This window comes from Sebastes fasciatus, chromosome 5 (assembly GCF_043250625.1).
Source record: "Sebastes fasciatus isolate fSebFas1 chromosome 5, fSebFas1.pri, whole genome shotgun sequence".
In the NCBI taxonomy this organism is placed as follows: Eukaryota; Metazoa; Chordata; class Actinopteri; order Perciformes; family Sebastidae; genus Sebastes; species Sebastes fasciatus.
The window spans coordinates 1,060,392-1,081,706 of record NC_133799.1 but is presented as its reverse complement, the minus strand read 5'-3'; the positions used below and the strand labels follow the sequence as shown (position 1 = coordinate 1,081,706).

The 21,315-nt window shown below is 39.5% G+C and overlaps 1 protein-coding gene across 2 annotated transcripts; it reads right to left on the bottom strand.

The window, feature by feature from the left end:
* Nucleotides 1-2,079: 2,079 nt before the first annotated feature.
* On the bottom strand, nt 2,080-18,117 carry cnga3a (cyclic nucleotide gated channel subunit alpha 3a). 2 transcript variants are annotated; one of them, XM_074636750.1, is made up of 9 exons: nt 17,821-18,117; nt 11,131-11,244; nt 10,890-10,970; nt 9,124-9,288; nt 8,090-8,149; nt 7,010-7,183; nt 6,806-6,907; nt 6,615-6,721; nt 2,080-4,780 (listed from the first exon to the last, which is right to left on the bottom strand). In XM_074636750.1, exons 2-9 carry the CDS (start codon nt 11,229-11,231, stop codon nt 3,384-3,386), a joined length of 2,187 nt encoding a protein of 728 aa, XP_074492851.1. In that variant the 5' UTR covers nt 11,232-11,244; nt 17,821-18,117; the 3' UTR covers nt 2,080-3,383. The 2 variants fall into 2 exon arrangements, with proteins under 2 accessions (XP_074492851.1, XP_074492850.1); XM_074636749.1 differs by lacking the exons at nt 7,010-7,183; nt 8,090-8,149 and having other exon boundaries at nt 17,821-18,116.
* Nucleotides 18,118-21,315: the final 3,198 nt, after the last annotated feature.

The window sequence follows — 21,315 nt, the reverse complement described above, 5'->3', positions numbered from 1 at the left end:
AAGTCAGTTTTTACTTGCCCCTATACAAACTGTTTTATTTATTAGCGGTTATCAAATAACAACAAAGTTAACCGTCATGTTTAATCTTTATTTAAGTAAATGAATCTGGAGTTTGGCCCACATCCTCTCACGCCACCCAACTAAACTCCTGTTTCCAGGATTATTGAAATGACCTGACTCGCTTGTCTCACCTGCAAAAGGACGATCCAGACTCAGTATATGTTATATGAACATTTTAATGTTTATTTACATATAACATCGCAATTTACAACTGAGAGCTGATAATAACTTATGAACAGAACTGCATATGGGTTTATTTTGTACATTCAGTATTAAATGGATGTTGCAGTTGTATAATTGTGTATGAATTGTAGTTAAATATTTAACAGATCAATATGTTTTCTGGGGTAAATGCAGGCGGCAACGTCCGGGTCTGAGAAGTGAAGCCAATGCTGAAGAGTCTTAAACCTGCGTTCTCTCTACCAGCCAGCAGGGGGTGACTCCTCTGGTTGTATAGAAGTCTATGAGTCTACTTCTCTCTTGATTTATTACCTCAGTAAACATTGTAAACATGAGTTTATGGTCTCAATCTCTAGTTTCAAGTCTTCTTCAATACAGCATGATGTTCATTTAGTAAATGATGGTCCCATTTAGAGTCAGATAGACCATAAAGCAGGGGATGCTTTAGGGCGGGGCTACCTGCTGATTGACAGGTTGCTACCACGGCGTTGTCCGGTCTGGGAGTTGTCCGTGTTTTGGTCGTACAACTTTAACCCTTTCACAGTGTGTTTTCACTTCATGAAAGTTAAGTATAACATTTATGATCGCCTGAAAATGTCTTATTCATTGTTCGGTTGCACTTAGCTCCACCCTCTCGTGTCACTTCTGGTTGCAAAAAACTAAGATGGTGACGGCCAAAAACCAAGATGGTGACAGCCAAAAACCAAGATGGTGACAGCCAAAAACCAAGATGGTGATGGCCAAAAACCAAGATGGTGACAGCCATAAACCAAGATGGTGATGGCCAAAAACCAAGATGGTGACAGCCAAAAACCCAGATGGTGACAGACAAAAACCAAGATGGTGACAGACAAAAACCAAGATGGTGACAGCCAAAAACCAAGATGGTGATGGCCAAAAACCAAGACGGTGACAGCCATAAACCAAGATGGTGACAGCCAAAAACCAAGATGGTGACAGCCAAAAACCAAGACGGTGACAGCCATAAACCAAGACGGTGACAGCCATAAACCAAGATGGTGACAGCCAAAAACCAAGACGGTGACAGCCATAAACCAAGATGGTGACAGCCAAAAACCAAGACGGTGACAGCCATAAACCAAGATGGTGACAGCCAAAAACCAAGACGGTGACAGCCATAAACCAAGATGGTGACAGCCAAAAACCAAGACGGTGACAGCCATAAACCAAGACGGTGACAGCCATAAACCAAGACGGTGACAGCCATAAACCAAGACGGTGACAGCCATAAACCAAGACGGTGACAGCCAAAAACCAAGATGGTGACAGCCATAAACCAAGACGGTGACGGCCAAAAACCAAGACGGTGACAGCCATAAACCAAGACGGTGACAGCCATAAACCAAGACGGTGACAGCCAAAAACCAAGATGGTGACAGCCATAAACCAAGATGGTGACGGACAAAAACCAAGATGGTGACAGCCAAAAACCAAGATGGTGACAGCCAAAAACCAAGATGGTGACAGCCAAAAACCAAGATGGTGATGGCCAAAAACCAAGATGGTGACAGCCATAAACCAAGATGGTGACAGCCAAAAACCAAGATGGTGATGGCCAAAAACCAAGATGGTGACGGCCAAAAACCAAGATGGTGACAGACAAAAACCAAGATGGTGACAGCCAAAAACCAAGATGGTGACGGCCAAAAACCAAGATGGTGATGGCCAAAAACCAAGACGGTGACAGCCATAAACTAAGATGGTGACAGCCAAAAACCAAGATGGTGACAGCCAAAAACCAAGACGGTGACAGCCATAAACCAAGATGGTGACAGCCAAAAACCAAGATGGTGACAGCCATAAACCAAGATGGTGACAGCCAAAAACCGCGGCCAAAAACCAAGATGGTGACGGACAAAAACCAAGATGGTGACAGCCATAAACCAAGATGGTGACAGCCAAAAACCAAGATGGTGACAGCCAAAAACCAAGATGGTGACAGCCAAAAACCAAGATGGTGATGGCCAAAAACCAAGACGGTGACAGCCATAAACCAAGATGGTGACAGCCAAAAACCAAGATGGTGATGGCCAAAAACCAAGATGGTGACAGCCAAAAACCAAGATGGTGACAGCCAAAAACCAAGATGGTGACAGCCAAAAACCAAGATGGTGATGGCCAAAAACCAAGATGGTGACAGCCAAAAACCAAGATGGTGACAGCCAAAAACCAAGATGGTGACAGCCAAAAACCAAGATGGTGATGGCCAAAAACCAAGATGGTGACAGCCAAAAACCAAGATGGTGACAGCCAAAAACCAAGATGGTGACAGCCAAAAACCAAGATGGTGACAGCCAAAAATCAAGATGGTGACAGCCAAAAACCAAGATGGTGATGGCCAAAAACCAAGATGGTGATGGCCAAAAACCAAGATGGTGACAGCCAAAAACAGCGGCCAAAAACCAAGATTGTGACGGCACAAAACCAAGATGGCGACAGACAAAATCCAAGATGGCGACAGCCAAAAACCAAGATGGCGACAGCCAAAAACCAAGATGGTGACGGGCAGAAACCAAGATGGCGACGGTCAAAAACCAAGATGGCGACGGCACAAAACCAAGATGGCGACAGCAAAAAAACAACATGACAACAACCAAAAAACCAAGATGGTGACGGCCAAAAACAAAGATGGCAGAATTCAAGGCTTCAAAACCGCAGTACACCAACCAATGGGTGACGTCACGGGGACTACGTCCACTTCTTACAGCAACAGCCAACAACCAAGATGGCGACGGACAAAAACCAAGATGGCGACAGCCAAAAACCAAAATGCCGAACCAACAGGTGACGTCACGGTTAATACGTCCACTTCTTACATACAGTCCGTGGGAATATGTCAACACTGATCAGGAAAACGAAGATTCCTCATTATTCTAAGGCTGTGAAAAGCCTTTTTTTTTTTTTTTTAACACAAGTACTTCTGATCAACATGAAATTGTCAATCATAGCACACACAAAAACGTTTGCTGCATACACTGTACACAATTTGACACATTATGATGATGATGATAAACAGAGATGTATAAATATATATAAACATGTCCCTTTAAAAAGTGTCACTCTACTATTCTAAATGAAAAATCCCTTCACTCCCTGTAAAGTCCTCGGGGTCGTCTCTCACGCTACTGGACTTTTTTGTCCTTGTCGGCCACCACTTCCGTCAAGTCCTCTGGTTTCATGGACTTCACTTTGCCCTCCATGTCGGTGACCCTCTGCTTCATCCTCGACGTGCTGGAGGTGAACTCCGCCATCAGCTGGGCGAACTTGGTCTGCATGAGTTCCAGGTTTCCCTGCAGCTTCACGATCTTCTCGTCCAGGTCTTTGGGGTCGGCGCCGGCGTTGGCGATCGCCTCGTCGATCAGGTTGTCTTTCATCAGGATGTCTTTGCCCTTCTCCTCCAGAGCTTTTTTGGCGTCCGGGTACTCGGTGAGAGCCTCCATCAAGTCGTCTTTGGACAAGGCGAAGAGATCCGAGTAGCCTACGCTTCTGATGTTGGCTGTTCTCCTGTTGCCGGCTTTACTGCCCTTGATACCCAAAATACTGATTTCCCCAAAGTAGGCTCCATCACTGAGCACTACGAACTGAGTGACTCCATCGTCGGCCACCACGGCCAGCTTCCCCTCCTTGATGATGTACATCTCCCTGCCAATATCCCCCTTCTTACAGATGTAATCGCCGGGACTGAACACTTGCGGCTGCAGCTTGAGCACCAATTCAATCAGCAAACCGGCTTCGCAACCCTGGAAAATACGCACTTTTTTCAGCGTGTCCAAATGGACGTTGATGGCGATCTCGGCTTTGAGCTTGTCCGGGAGGTTCTTCAAAACCTCCTTCTCATCGCAGGTCTTCTTCTCAGTCCACAGGTAGTCAAACCACTTGATGACCCTGGCCTCCAGGTCCTTGGTGACCTTTCGGAACTGCATGTACTGCTTTATGGAGTCGATCTTCGCCTGGAACTCGGCACGGGAGGCGTTCATGTTGGAGATCATGGCACCGACGTTACCGACAATACTAGCGAAGATCAGCACGCCGGTGAGGAAATCGGCAATGACGAAGACAAATTCAATATCCCTGACTGGTGCAGGGGTCTCTCCGATGGTGGTGAGGGTCAGCGTGGACCAATACAGGGAGTAGATGTACTTTCTGGCCAAGCGGCCGTGCTCCGGGTGACTGATATTAGGATATACCCACGTGTCCGTTCCAAAACCAATGGTTTTCGAAATGGCAAAGAACATACAAGCATTCCAGTGGATAATAATGAGGATATAAAGTACGAGGTTGCTGATACGAAGCATGTTCGGGAAGCTGGTTCTGGTTTCAGTCCGCTCGAAGAACTCAAAGAGCCTCGAGATTTTGCAGAGACGGTTGAATCTGAACTCCGGGTTGTTGTAACCGAATTTCAGAAACAGCAGATCGGTGGGTATCATGGAGATCATGTCGTATTTGAACTGAGATGTTGTTCTGTATTTACTTCTCAGTTTCCCGGAATCTTTTACAAGCAGGCCTTGTTCCAGGTAACCTGAGGGACAAACACAACATTAGGAGCCAAATCCAAAACTACAATGGACACAAATTGGATCAGGCCAGTAAATATTCGTTATCGCTAGCTATAACCCTCATAGATGTGAGTCAGTAGGGGCCTACTACGTTGTAAAGTGAAAGCGAAACTTGAAAGCAACACGTTCTAACATGTAAAACTGCATGAAATATTATGTTGTGAACACAAACAAAGAAGCTTCTGTAGTTTTAGCCAACAGAACCACTTGGATAAGTTTAGGGAAAGACATCGTGTTTTGGTGGTGTAATAACTACGTTTCAAAAGGGAATCTTTGTTTGTCAACACAAAGACAACTATACGTTTCACGCGGGATGTAAACTCCGGCCTCCTGGGTGAAAACTGTGTTTTGTGTCGACACATTTTCACTCGTCAAATACCGCTGCTTGGTCAGTGCCACTCGGCATCGGAGACAGACGCATGGGGTACCCCTCTTGCGTTACTTTAGGACGGACCAGGGACGGCGTGTTAATATACGGTCGTTACATGCATAGTCCTTTCAAAATAAACTTCAGTTTTCACAGGAAGTTTAGGCAAAACAACCACTTAGTTAGGGTTAAGAAACGGTCGTGGTTGACTTTAACTTCAATACGATTCACGGGAGTAAAGGGCGCCTCCGTGCGTCGGCTTCCAATGCCGAGGGGCACTGACCAAACGGCGGTATTTGGCGAGTTTGGAGTGAGAGCGTGTTGTTTGTGTCCCATCTATTTCCCCCGACCTCCGCCCAATATGGAGTTGTAATGCTGTCTTTAATACAGCGCTTGACTTCCCAACCTGGTCTCACTCCAAACTCGTCAAATACCGCCGATTGGTCATCGGCATCGGAAACCAACGCACGCCGTTACCGTTTAGCAGTCGTATGTGACGAACCAGGTTTTCAACTAACCAGGAGACCGCTGTTCATGTCCCGCGTGAAACTTAATGTAACGTTGACTTATTTTGTCACGTCAGTCGTTAGTCACGTGACTCGTCGGTATCATCAGTCCCGTGAGTCGCTAGTCAGTGAAGTTAACGTCAACCACGACTGTTTCCTAACCGTCACTAAGTGCTTGTGTTGCCTAAACCTAACTTCCTGTGAAAACGGAAGTTCATTATACCCCCGCGACAACGTAGTCGGGGGTATATAGCGCTCCGCGTGTCCGTCCGTCCGTCCGTCCTTCCGTTCGCGTGTCACACTTTCGTTTCCGGAGCAGAACTCTAGCAGAACTATTTAACTTAGTTAACCTCTAATTTGGTGTGATGGTTGACAGTGTGGTCTAGTTGTGCCTTTTGGGGGGTTAGAAGTCCAGGGTGCCCAATATTTTTGAAATTTAGGCCAAAAACTGTGTTTTTTTTCGACTTCTATTTTGTTTCCGGAGTACAACTCGAACTCTTGCCTCCTACTGACTTTATCTTGAGGAAGGTGAGCTGATAACAAGCTACATTGTGCTCAATAGACTAATTCCATTAGTTCCAAAAGGGCAAAACCTTTGGCTCTACTTTAGTAGGGGTCAAGCAGTAAGCGGGGGGGTATGTGAGCCATGCTCACTTTTGCCTTGTTTTTAAAGGACACTGCATGTCACAAGCATATATTGACACGCCGTCCCTGGTCCGTCCAAAAGTAACAATAGAGGGGAACCCCGATGCATCCGTCTCCGATGCTGAGGGGGCGCTGACCAAGCGGCGGTATTTGACGAGATGGGAGTGAGGATGTGGTGCTATGGCTGCTAAAGGTCGCTGTTGTCTTCATTTATTCCTCGTTTCAGTGATGGACCATGTGAATAGATGAATAGATTGTGTCTCGAAGAGAGAGTCCAACCTGTTCTCGATCTGACGAAGGTGTCTGTGTAGTAGAGGATGTCGGTGGTGTAGTCCAGGAACAGCCAGAGGTGAGTGTACGTGTCCTGGAGTTCATTAAAACAGGATCTAGAAGACAAAGAGGACACGTTTTACATCCTGTGGTTGAACCGCTGAGTGAAGACTTTCTGTCTGTTTAACGGACAATATTACCTCGTTACGATCATTATCAGGTTATAAAATACCGGGCCGGCGATGACGGTCAGCCATTTGTAGTACTGGTCTGTGGCTGGATCCATAATCCAGATTTCTTTCCTGAAAACAACTCAACATTAATTTAACATTTAGTTAAGTTTTACATTCAAACAGACGGACGTGTGTTAAACTACATTTCCCAGTTTCTACTGGCGTACTTACGGTGGCTCCTCCTTCTTTTTATCATCCTTTTTATCATCTTTCTTCTCGTCCTTCTTCTCATCTTTCTTCTCGTCTTTCTTCTCATCTTTCTTCTCGTCCTTCTTCTCATCCTTTTTCTCCTCTTCTTTTTTCTCCTCATCTTTTTTAATCTCCTCCTTTTTGTCATCTTTTTTGCTACGGACCACAAGTTCATTTTTTTTTTACGGTGGTGGTTGAAGAGGGACGGAGGTGGTGGTCTACTGTGTCTGAGGGGCTACCAGACTACAGAGGAGAGGGTCTAGAGGAGGTCTAGAGGAGGTCTCACAGACCTTGTTGGAAGATCTGGTGCAGGTCATACATTTGTCCAGCAGATGGTGTCGTAATACAGGCAACCTTCCACGTCTTCTTTACCAGTCAGACTGGCTAAATATCAGTATATGCCTGAATATTCCCCCGAAGGTTAAATCAGTACAAACCCACATCATAACTTCCAACAACAAAAACACGAAGGGGCCGACGTTTAATGAGTCTAATTCAGGAGGAAACAGGTTTAATGTGTTTAATTCAGGAGGAAACGGGTTTAATGTGTCTAATTCAGGAGGAAACAGGTTTAATGTGTTTAATTCAGGAGGAAACAGGTTTAATGTGTTTAATTCAGGAGGAAACGGGTTTAATGTGTCTAATTCAGGAGGAAACAGTCCAGAACGGGCCGATTGCTTGGCCCCCAGGAGGGCTGCTTGCAGCATGATGTAGCATGCTGCTACAGCGCCACCTATTGGCCAAATGGCACCAAATTTGTCATGGTCACTCAGACATCATATCTAAACATGTCCACCAAATATGGTCCCAATAGCACAAAGCGTTCAGGAGATATTACATTTCTTTGTAATATAAGAACATCAACAATGTGTTCAATTCAAGAGGAAACAGGTTTAATCTAATTGAGGAGGAAACACCAGGAAAGGAATGAGGAGTTGTTTCTAGCTCTAAGATAAACTATTTAATATACCACAACAAAAGATGCTACTAATGTCCAGCATGATCCATGACTCTAAAAATCTACTTTTCTATTATTCTGCTCTATTCTATGCTCCCACTTACTCGTCTGTGTTGTTGCAGTTGTTCATGTTGTAAGTAGCTAGCGGCCACTTACTGGCAACACTTTGGAAAGAAATAAAAGATATTTAAGCTCTTTGTTGTCTTCGCAAACACAGAGAAATGAAGAATAAAATATCAAGTCAAGTTTATTTATAGGCCTTAAGTCTAATATCACAAATCACTAATTAGCCTCAGACATTTTTTAAATTGTAATCCCTATTTATATATTTATATTTACACATTTCTAAATGTATTTATTTATTTTTTATTCATTTAATTATTTTTGCACATATATTTTATTTATTTAATTTTTTATATTTATTTTAAATGTGTAAAGAAATGTATAAAGAATCGAATACATAAATAAATATGTTTAGGGAAATAAATAAATAAATAAGGGGTGAAATGCAAAGGAAAAATCATGCATAAATAAAAGCATAAATACATAAATAAATATATACATTTAAAAATAAATAGTATATAAAAAATGAACACAAAAATAAATAAATTCAAAAATTTACAAAAACAAATATATACATAAATAAAAGGGAAAATTAAACAGAAGAGTAAATAAATAAATAAATAAATAAGGGAATCAATACAAAGATAAATAAATATAAATTATCAATATATGTCACATTTTTATAAATTAATTAATTTCTGTATTTATTTTTAATATTATTTTTTCTATATTTAATGACATATTTTTTTTTTTTTGAGTCATTTATTTATTTATTCATATATTTTTGGCAGGTTCTGTCCTCCATAGAACGAGGCGTAAAAACCACACATGACTGTTAGCTAGCGGTTAGCTAGCAGAGCAATATCCTGGTTGGAGTTACGTGTTCGGATTTAAAGAAACAGACAAACTTGGTTTTACATTCTCAAAGAATGTGGTTGAGGTCTAATGTATTTCTTTATTAACAGAGCTGATGAGGACAACAGTCCTCTCCAGCTCCATAGTGAGCTGTAATGTAGATTAATGAAACCTTCAAGCCGTGACCGTCGTCGGCACCGCCACACAGCCCGGTACTTACTTCCTCTTGCCGTGGCCGACGGACTGGTCGTTGCTCTCTCGACCGGAGAGGTCTTTGAGCTCGGGGCCTCTGAAGCGCTCCAGGAACGAGTCGGTTCTTGGTGGTACGGGGTTCGCTCTGTGAGACGCCGCCCAGTTCCACAGCATGAAGAAGAAGTGAGAGAGCCTAGACGGTTAGCGGCGGGAAAACAGAACAACGTGACGCCCGTCTAGACTAGGGATGTAACAGGATGAGTCAATACCAGTGGTGGAGGAAGTACTCCTATATTAACCTGTACTAGAAGTACAATGCAACAATACTCCATAACAAGTAAAAGTCCTTCATTCAAACTGAAGTTTACATTATAAGATTGTTAAAGTAATGAGATTTTCTATCGCCCAATGAGGTAACACAATGATGACCGAGCTGGGGCTGGACGATACGGCCAAAAATGTTACGACAATGTGTTTTATTTTATTGGTCGATGACGATAATTATCACGATATATATTTAATAATAACAATAATGCTCAATTTGCAGTTTTAAGAGTACTAGGTCCAGAACGGGCCGATTGCTTGGCCCCCAGAAGTGCTGCTTGATGCATGATGTAGCATGCTGCTACAGCGCCACCTATTGGCTAAATGGCATCAAATTTGTCATGGTCTCTCAGACATCATATCTACACATGTCCACCAAATGTGGTCCCAAAAGCACAAAGTGTTCAGGAGATATTACATATTTTTGTAATATAAGAACATCAACAATCAGAAAAAATTACTTTTTCCGGCTCGGCCCCAAATTTGGTGATAAATGCTAAAAATGTGTAGGAGGAGCAGCAAAAAAATCTGATTTGGACACAATTCAAAATGGTGAAAAATCAATCTTGATTCAAATGCAAATTTTATCGGACTGAACCAATCGAATCCTGATAGTGAAACTATTCATTTAAACAGAGTAGACTAGGGCGGAGCCTATGACGTATTGTGTTTTTGTAGGTAGAGGAAAACGGATTTAAAAATAACTTTATCCCAAATAAACTTCAAATATTTTACATCGTAAGATTTTATCGTGAAAATGTTGGCTTATTTGTCACGTAACTTCCGTAGGTATTTAAACCCAAATGTTGACTTGTTTGTCACATAATTTACGTAACTACCGTAGTTATTTTAACTCAAACATTTACTTATTTGTCACGTAACTTCCGTACTTAAGTAACGTTACTTCCGTAGTTATTTTAACTCAAACGTTGACTTATTTGTCACGTAACTTCCGTACTTAAGTAACGTTACTTCCGTAGTTATTTGTGCCCAAACGTTGACTTATTTGTCACGTAACTTCCGTACTTAAGTAACGTTACTTCCGTAGTTATTTGTGCCCAAACGTTGACTTATTTGTCACGTAACTTCCGTACTTAAGTAACGTTACTTCCGTAGTTATTTCAACTCAAACGTTGACTTATTTGTCACGTAACTTCCGTACTTAAGTTACGCCACTTCCATAGTTATTTTAACCCAAACCTAGTTTTGTTGCCTAAACACTGCAGGCGCTCTGATCGCTTGTGTTGCTGGACAAGATCTCATATGAACCGTTGTATGAGGATATGTTGAACCGCTAACTCGCTGTCAAATGAATGTAGTTGAGTAAAAAGTAGAATCTTTCCCTCTGAAATACAGCGGAGTAGATAGATAGTAACTTTATTGATCCCGAGGGTAATTCTAGAGTACATTAGAGTTCAGTGCTTGAGTAACTAAACTTTCCACCACTGGTACATGAGGAGCTAGGTTTACCTGGCCATCGCTCCAGCTCCTGTAAAAGAGTCTCTGTGGGACTCTGCAGACAGCGTCCTCTCTGAGTTCAGAGACTGAGTCCTGAAACACAGAAATCATCACAACTGATGGTCATGTGACATCAACGGGACAGGAAACGTGTCTTCAGTCGTCAGAACGGTTAAAACACTTAGACAACAACGTATAGAAGATGCTGATGTGTCAGAAAAGAAGTCAAAAGTTTCAAGACTTTGACTCAGACCTGCTCTCCCCGTTCTCTATGACGGCGAGCTCGTCATCGGACGTGGCGGTGGACCAGCGCGGTCTGGGTGAGAGGGAGTTCTCACAGCCGACCTTTGCCATGTCCTCTGCTGGCCTGCAGACACACACAGATACACACATATATATATATACAGATATATATACAGATATATGAGACATCTTACAGGTTTTCTCGTTCGCTTTGCCTCAATTCTTGACTGAGAATTAGTTATTTTTAAAAACAATGAGTTCAAATCTCTGAACAATTAGTTTTGTTGTTCACAACAGATTATAATTCCTCATTCAAGCAAATTGCACGTTTTGGCACACGTGTAAAAGAGTCAATAACCACTTCTACAGTATACAGTATATGTCTTTCTGATCAAACCTGATGAGTTGATTCTCAGTGAAACTGTCTTCTAAACTTTATTTCATCGTTTGAGCCGTCACATGCAAAATGATCCATTCAATTATCTAAATCTGTCAGACATACACATAATATTCCTTAAATATCTATGACGAGGAGATACCATTAGTTGTTTTTGAACTGAACTACTGCAGCTTTGTTCATTGTTGCAGGTTTGTTGTTTTTTTGGCATAGATGGCTTTTTTTTCTCGTAAAGTTATGACTTTATTCTCATTAAATTACAACTTTTTCTCGTAATATTACGACTTTATTCACGTAATATTACAGCTTTTTTTCTTGAGATAGTATGACTTTATTCTCATTAAATTACAACTTTTTTTCCCGTAATATTATAACTTTATTCTCGAAATCTCCGATTTTTTCCCCCTAAATGTGGCCCTAATACTCTGTCGTACTACATGAATAAATTTACTTTATACATATAAAGTTATATATCCCTTTTCTGTGTACTATTGTACAGTGTTGACTTTACAAATGTGAATCTAAAAAGCTCTGTGTGATACACATCCAGCCAGATAAAACAAAGATATTATATTATAGTACAGAAAGAAGCCAGCAAAACTACTTTTTCATTCCGTTGTCATCGGCCTGTTCACTGACACAATAACTGCTTTAGAAGCATGAAAGAGGTGTTTTTGGGAGAGTTTCTCCCTTTATAGCAGACATGTAATGGATAAATAGATAAATACAGTTTAGAGAAAGTTAAGACTGTTTTATAAAACGTGTATTTCCCTGATGATGATGTTGATGTGTTTACTGAACGCCACTGTTCTCTGTTTGTCTGAGAGTAGCTCCTAAAAATACCTCCTCATTATGTCCTTAACACTAAACAGGATCAGTGACCTCTCTCTGTCAACCAGCAGCTGCTTTTTAAAACAACTAAGCTTTGGCTTACAGGCCGACTGATGCTGCTATGTTCAGCGGTGTATACGGCAGGTTAAGTCTATTAGGGCGCCACTTAAAGAACGGGTACGTGGCGAGGCCTCCAGGTTCAGTCTGGACTAACGGACATGTGCTCCTGTAAGAAACACTTTTTATTTAATGCAGCTTGATTGTAAAAGTGTAATTTTTTCTTTAAACACTAGATGTGTTTGTGTGGAGGTGAATGGTGACTCAGTGATCTGTTGGGGAACACCGGGTTGTAACACGTGCTCACGTGGAGATTAGTGTTAATACCGGGAGTTAACCAACCCCCCCGCTAAATTAAAGAGCTTGAAGGGTGACGACGGGTGAAGTCTGTCCACCAAATGTGAATGTTGCATAATCATCTCTGAGCCACACAGCACTTCTCCTCTTCCTCCTGAGAATCCGTGTTCATGATATAATTATAGAATCAGCCTGATTGTGTTTTCTGTCAAACATTCAATCCACGTTATTCTTTGGCTTCTGGCTCGGCGTGAGAGTTTTTTAATCCTCTCTCCTTTCCTATTGGTCTTTATTATTTTAATGTCCTGTTGGTTTTAAATTGGTCTCAGTGTTTTATTGTGTTGTCTTGACTTTTACTCAGGTAACCAGGGCCGGCTCTAACCCTGTCGGTGTCCTCGGTGCCACTCCAGGGCTATAGAGTTAGGGTTACACCGACACAGAAATTAAGATTTTTTATTGTCATAAATAACTGTATTTATTATAATATAAATAAACAATGGGTCCTTGATATTATTGGCTTAACAGTGTTTACTCAGTTTCTCTACAATTTACACTTTTATTAACAAATAAATGGCCGGGATGAAGAATGAGAGTTACAACTGGGTGAAAAGTGTATTTCTTTCTTTCTTTCTTTCTTTATGTATTTATTTATTCATTTATTTATTTATTCATTTATTTATTCATTTATTTATTCATTTAATTCTTTCTTTCTTTATTATTTATTCATTTCTTTCTTTCTTTCTTTCTTTGTTCTTTCGTTGCCTCAATACAGAAAATGAGGAAGGACACCCACCAGCATTTATTTTAATAATTATTTTATTTGTTTATTTTTTTAGAGGGCGACCAGCGCCCCCAGAACGTGGAGCCTTAAGCCGGCTCTGCAAGTAACATCCCACTAGTTTTTTATTGTGTTGTCTTTATGTTTTTGATTTATAATTGTACAGCACTTCGCTCAACTTTTGTTGTTTTTAAATATGCTTTATGAATAAATTTGGATTGGATGATAACCACAACTTGATGGAGTCACGAACTAAAGTGAATGATGGTGCAGTTTTGCAAAAAATATTGCAATGAACACACAATGTGGTGAACATAAACAGCACAGCAGTTCGTGAAATAGTCACGAAATTTGATGTATTGATTCGTGTTCATAACACAAATTTTTTTTTGTTTTTGTGATGGTCAGATCCATCCACATAATTAGTTATTTTAACCCAAACCACCATCTTTAAATAAACCTAAGTAGTTTTATTTTGAAAAGACTGGAGCGGAAATTGCTGGACATTTGTAGGAAAATGCACAAAAAATACGTTACGTACAAATAAAAGGACGATATTTGTAATCCAATTCAGGCATGTTTAAGTAAGGGATAATGCACAGCGAGCCGGTCATTGTTGTGAAATAAACCCCGGCAGGATGATGCTGCACCCCGACGTGAAGCGTGTAGCTTATTACACGGCTACTTACTGAAGAAATCAATATTTTAACACAAAAAAGGTCCTCCAGAGTCCGACATCAGAGCCGCACCCATAGCAACGGTCTGTTATACGTAGCAATGGTCTGTTATACATAGCAACGGTCTGTTTTACGTAGCAACGGTCTGTTATACATAGCAACGGTCTGTTATACATAGCAACGGTCTGTTATTTATAGCAACGGTCTGCTATACATAGCAACGGTCTGTTATTTATAGCAACGGTCTGTTATACATAGCAACGGTCTGTTATACATAGCAACGGTCTGTTTTATGTAGGAACGGTCTGCTATACATAGCAACGTTCTGTTATACGCAGCAGCGGTCTGTTATACATAGCAACGGTCTGTTATACGTAGCAACGGTCTGTTATACATAGCAACGGTCTGTTATACGTAGCAACGGTCTGCTATACGTAGCAACGATCTGTTATACATAGCAACGGTCTGTTTTATGTAGGAACGGTCTGCTATACATAGCAACGTTCTGTTATACGCAGCAGCGGTCTGTTATACATAGCAACGGTCTGTTATACGTAGCAACGGTCTGTTATACATAGCAACGGTCTGTTATACGTAGCAACGGTCTGCTATACGTAGCAACGATCTGTTATACATAGCAACGGTCTGTTTTATGTAGGAACGGTCTGCTATACATAGCAACGGTCTGTTATACGTAGCAGCGGTCTGTTATACATAGCAACGGTCTGTTATATGTAGCAACGGTCTGTTATACATAGCAACGGTCTGTTATACGTAGCAACGGTCTGCAATACGTAGCAACGATCTGTTATACATAGCAACGGTCTGTTATACATAGCAACGGTCTGTTATAAATAGCAACGGTCTGTTATATATAGCAACAGTCTGCTATACATAGCAACGGTCTGTTATACATAGCAACGGTCTGTTATACGTAGCAACGATCTGTTATACATAGCAACGGTCTGTTATACAGAAATAACAGACCACATAACGCCGTGATTGACCAATCAGAATCAAGTACAGCCGTGTAATAAACTAGATTATTATAATGCTCTGATTCAGTGATGTCCTTTAGAGTAATGTTTAATTAATTGATTAGTTGTCAACTATTACATTAATCAGTTTGAGGTTTTTTTTAAGATAAAACTTAATTCTCTGATTGCAGCTTCTTTCGTAAACTGAATATCTGTGAGACATTTGAGGACGTCGTCTTGGACTCAGTTTTAAAGCCAGAGTAAATATACTGGTATCATATATATACTGTATATAGGTATATATATACTGGTATCATATGAAACTATAAAACCTGATGAATCCATTGGTATTAAAACAGAAATATCAATCTAAAAAAGATAAAATAAATGAATTTAAAATGTAATACAAATAAATACATATATATATATATATATATATATATATAATAAAAGGAATTAATATAAATATAAATAAATAAAGAAGCAAATTAAAACAGAAATAATCATAATGTCACATTTTATCAATTTATTAATTAATGTCTACATTTATTTTTTATATTATTTTTTCTACATTTAATGACATATTTATTTATTTATTGAGTCATTTATTCATTTTTTCTTATTATTTTGGCAGGTTCCATCCTCCGTACATTTACATGCACAAAATATTTATTGGTACAATGTTACGCTACATTTTGGCGAGTAAAAACCTTTGACCTCCTTTTAGAGACCAAACAACTAATCAATCAATTGAGAAAATAATCGATAGATTAACCAACAATGAAAATAACCTTTATAGTTGCAGCTCTACTGTTATTTATAATTGTTTGTGTCCTTTATAAAAGACTCTTTAAAGTGAAAATGTTTAAGGCAACAGGGTGACTTTTCCTGTCATAACAGGTCGTATTTACATTATAAACATTTAGGTAGTTTAGTCTCGTGGTTCTCAACCTGGGGGTCGGGCCGCCTCAGATGGTCACTAGATAACGTCTGACGGGTCGTAACTAATTTATTTATTTTTATACATTTTTTGGGACTTTAAATGTGATGTAAATGTTTTCTTTTGGTTCCTCAGACATTTCTTTAATTAAACCAGATGTTTTTTAGTCGTTGGTTACAAGACAAAAAAGGTTTTATTCTATAACAATGTCTTGTCTTTTATAAGCTTATCCAATGTTTTTATGTAAATTTCTTTCTTTCTTTCTTTCTTTCTTTTTTTCTTTATTCATTTCTTTCTTTCTTTCTTTCTTTCTTTCTCTCTTTCTTTCTTAGTCTGAAAGGCCTTTAGTTTAGTGTTTGGTGTGTTATGTGTACGTCATGTAGTCTGAACTGACTGTAATGTAAATCTGCTCCGATCAGAGTCAGTGACGTAGCATAAAAAGAGAAAGTAAAAAAAAGAAAATCTTCCTGAATGTGAAGACTTTCTGGTTTCTTTCCTCTGTGACAGTAAACTGAATATCTGTGAGACATTTGAGGACGTCGTCTCGGGCTTTGGGTAAGACATTTTTCACCATTTTCTGACATTTTATAGACATAAGATACAACTGATCGATTAATCGAAGAAATAATCAACAGTTTAATTGACAATGAAAATAACCGTTATAGCTGCAGCTCTACTGTTATTTATAATCGTTTGTGTCCTCTATTAAAGACTCTTTAAAGTGAGGATGTTTAAATGCTGACTCTCTTTGTTCGTAGAGAGATTAAAGTCTCTGCTGAACTCAGCCAGGTGTCAAGACTCACTAAGAGGCTTCGGACCTCCATGATCCCTCACATATATACAGTATATATCTATATATATATACACATATATATAGATATATACTGTATATACGCCCCACCCCCACACCCCAATAATAACCATTACCTTTATTAAATCAGCTATAATGTTAATTCACTTGTTGATGTTTAATAGTAATTTAAAAAAGCTTCCAGGCACATAAACGCTCTTTATTGGCTTCATGACTTCTTAAACTAAAGACTAATAATAATTATTCATATCACATTGTAATATCTTGTTATGTTTTACCATGTGGTCTCCAGCATAAACATTATTACAACAATAAACACAAACAATCTACTGTGGTTATTTGTTATATATTGTACGTCTTAATGCAAATATTTGTACATATTTCTTATATTCTCATTTATTATTTTTTATTTTATTACTTACTTATATTTCTTTACATATATTGTGTTCATATTGTAGAATTATGTACATACTTTCTTTCTATTTTCTTACATTTCTTTATGTTTATATATATTTGAGCAATTTTAACTCTCCAATTTCCTAATCAATAATTATTATAATACATAAAACAGCTTTAAAATGATTTCAGTGAAAGATTTAAGAAAAAAAAAGATATTTTCTCCATCATTTAAATTGAATTAATCCCCCCTCACAGTAATCAGTTACAGGTATTCCTCTCACAGTGTCTGTTTGCTGTATAACTCCACATTTTTATATATTTTATAATTATTTTAATTATATTCAGAGAGCATCAGATCCTGAATCCTTGAAGGTTTTAGAGAGGATTTGCTGAAGCTTCCTAAACAACATGTTGCTGCAGATCAGCTGAGAAAAAGCTGTTTTTCTTCTATTAGATGTGAAACTGTAAATGTATATAGATCAGATATATTAATATATATATATATATATTTATATATACGTATATATCTAACTCACCGGTGTGAAGCTGCCTCACACTGACTTGTGTATTCCAACTGAAGCAGTAATTCCTCTCTGATCTCTTCTGTTTAATCCCATCTTCATCTTCAGAGAACAGAACCGGGATAGAAAGATGTCCAGTGAAATATTCCCTCTTCTTTTTACTCAGAAAACCGAGTCAGCAGGAGCGAGGACGAGGTCTCTCCATGATGATGTGATCAGCAGCTCTGCTGGAGGAGGAGGATGGAGTCGGCTCAGAGAACCGGTCCCAGATCAGATCAGACCAGGAGGGGAGGAGACCTCAACAGCACTGGAGTCACTGTTCATCAGCCTATACTATCTCTGTTCATCAGCCTATACTATCTCTGTAACCATGTCCATCTCTGTCCATCTCTGTTCAACTCAGCCCATCAGTGTCCACACCTCATAGGTACACATAAACACATTTTATAATATTTGATATACTAATCATTTATTAATTTCTTTCTTTCTTTCTTTCTTTCTTTATTCATTTCTTTATTTCTTCATTTCTTCATTTCTTTCTTTCTTTATTAATTTCTTTCTTTCTTTATAGTTTCTTTATTTGTTTATTTATTCATTCATTTCTTTATTTATTTATTCATTCATTTCTTTCTTTCTTTCTTTATTCATTTATTTATTTATTTATTCATTCATTTCTTTCTTTCTTTCTTTCTTTCTTTCTTTCTTTCTTTCTTTATTCATTTATTTATTTATTTATTCATTCATTTCTTTCTTTTTTCTTTCTTTCTTTCTTTCTTTCTTTATTTGTTACCTCAATGCAGAAACTGAGGAAGGACGCCCACCTGCATTTTTTAAAAATAATATATTTATTTTTTTAAGAGGGCGACCAGCGCCCCCAGAATGTGGCGCCCTATAGGCGACCGCCTATATGGCCTGTACCTTAAGCCGGCCCTGCAAGTAACATCCTACTTAAAGTATCAAAAGTAAAAGTACTCATTAGTTTAGTTTATTACTTTATTTGACAGGGGCAGTGCATATAGATAACATTTCTGAAAATAGACTACGCCAGAGTTAGCCAGAAAGGCTAATTTTCATCTGTAGTCCACAGGACAGCCAGTAGCTAAAACACAGACGTTGAGAATAAAAGCATTGAAATCAACAATAAAAGCAAAGAAAAATAAAATGTGTAGATACGAACAAAGCATGCACGACATAGAGAGAAGAGATGTAACACACAGAAGCAATAATAGCATGACAATAATAGATGGGTGGGTCTAAAAACACCAGACTTTCAACCCGGAGATCCACTATGGTGCCCCGTGTGAGGCAATACGTTTTTTATTTGTCACGTCACTTCTGTACTTCAGTTACAGAACTTCTGGAGTTATTTTAACCCAAACCACCATCTTTACCTTAACCTAACTAAGTAGTTTTATTTTGAAAAGACTGGAGCGGAAATTGACACGTGCATCTCTTATTGCTGGACATTCATAAGAAAAACACAGGAAAAATACGTTGTTGAAAGTCGGGCTGAGCGTCACAGAAAAATGTGAAATTTCGTGTCTATTTCATGAACTGCTGTAAAACTGAGTTGCATGTCTAGACATAGATAACGCCTCATTTGCATATTTATACATACAATTTTTAAAAAACTGAGTAACTGGGGAAGTTTCATAGTGGTATATATTAATTAACATTTTTTACTTAGTGTTTTACCGTGAATGGAAGTCAATGGTGATCAATAGTTAGTGTGATTGATAGCAGACTGAGAGAAGATCCCGTCTCCGTCGTCACCTGAAGGCATCAGGTGAAAAGAGAACTCCTTTTGGTAGATAGACGGCGCTGCACCGCTAATCCCAGATTAGACTTGAGTTCTTATTTCTAACACTAATGCCCCTCCTGGATGTGCTCACTTTAACATATTATATTATATATATACATATATATAATATATATATATTCCCTTTTTTGTATAAATATCACACTAAATATTCATGAAGAGCCAGACTCAGTTATCCACAGTCACCATATTAACATAATGATCTCTGAGATATTCTACCAATCATCATCTATTAATCAATCAGATATGAACGGTGCTGCTGCAGAGCTTCATCATGATTTATATATATTGTGTGTTTCTGTTTGTTGATGTGAACCTGGAGGGAATTATCTGTGTAATAGACTTTGTGTCTTGTCCTCACTGAGATGGACTTTGTCTTGTCCTCACTGAGAGTGGGTTTAAGGTGATCCATTAATAGAAACTGTTCTGGATACACAGAAAAGGTGCTTATCGACGGAGAGTGTGTTGGCGCTGTCAGACAAATAACATCCTCAGAATATCGTGACTGATTTAGATATAATCCTCCAACATGCAGGATCTGATGGGTGCTGGGTCGTCGCTCTTTTTGTCCGTGAAGTCATGTAAATCTATAACTTATATTTATTTCAGTTGGAAGCTGCAATGTTAAAATGAGATGAAGCGGAGTCGGACCGATCACTCTCCCCTCTCCAGACCTCATCAGCTTTAGTCTCCAGGTGCATCCAGATCTATTGAAAGCCTCTTTACATCGCTGCCAGAAGGCACATGGTAATTACTGCATCCTAAACCCTGCAGCAGCAGCAGCTTTCCCAGAGTGCACCCTGGCTGCTGCTGCTGCACGCTGGCGTCCCTCCCGCTGCATCATCTCCGAGTCAATCAGACTGAGCGGCCTCCTTCATTTATCATAATGACCCTCAGACATTCAGAGAGAGCTGAGTCCGGACTGATGTGATGAGTCTGGGATCAGGTCTGATCACCAGCTGGCTCCTCTTCAGCTCTGGACTCAACCAGTCCAGTATCATCGTCATCAGTTAGACCAGATTCTCCGGGTCGGCCTTTTGTGCATTTTGCAATAAAAGCAACACATTTGGCCAAGATGTAGGTTTATATGTTATGAAAAGATAAAGATATATAAAGATATATAAAGATATATATAGATATCGGGGCAATGATTTATTTTATTTTTTTTAAATGGCTGCCAAATAGGCGCTAAATATTCAAAATGTTGCAGAAAACTGATTTTATGAATCTTGAGGTGTGTTCAGGGTGATCAGATCAGATGTCAGAAGATCACAGACGTGATTTTTATTACCTCTTTATTTTTTGAAGGGACTGTTTGTAACTTCTTGCACGTATAAATCATTGCAGGTCGGTGTCTCATGGTCTCTCGTGTGTCTCCGCTGTTCAGACTCAGACTCCAACACAAACTCCAGTGAAGCACCAAAACCTCTTGGTTGTATCTAGTGAAGCTGTTAAACAGTGTTGGCCGCGGTCGGAGGACGCGGGGGAGACCGTAGCTTTGGTCTCCAGGACCGGAGTCTCTGCTCCTCTGCTCCTCTGCTCCTCTGCCTGCCTTCACTCACACACCACGCTCCTTCTCTCTCTCTCTCTCTCCACCTCTCACGTGCATGCTGCTCACTCCACACTGCAGAAGAGTTAGTTTAGCTCTGAGAATATCTAGTGAATGTTCAGTGGACGTTTGTGCAGAAATA

Excerpts from the sequence above, each read along its gene's own strand:
- cnga3a (XM_074636750.1), bottom strand. The coding sequence starts at position 11,231 with ATGGCAAAGGTCGGCTGTGAGAACTCCCTCTCACCCAGACCGCGCTGG. Across the intron at positions 6,908-7,009 it reads AAAAAGAAGGAGGAGCCACC|GAAAGAAATCTGGATTATGG; the intron begins GTAAGTACGCCA and ends AGTTGTTTTCAG. Across the intron at positions 6,722-6,805 it reads CTGATAATGATCGTAACGAG|ATCCTGTTTTAATGAACTCC; the intron begins GTAATATTGTCC and ends TTTGTCTTCTAG.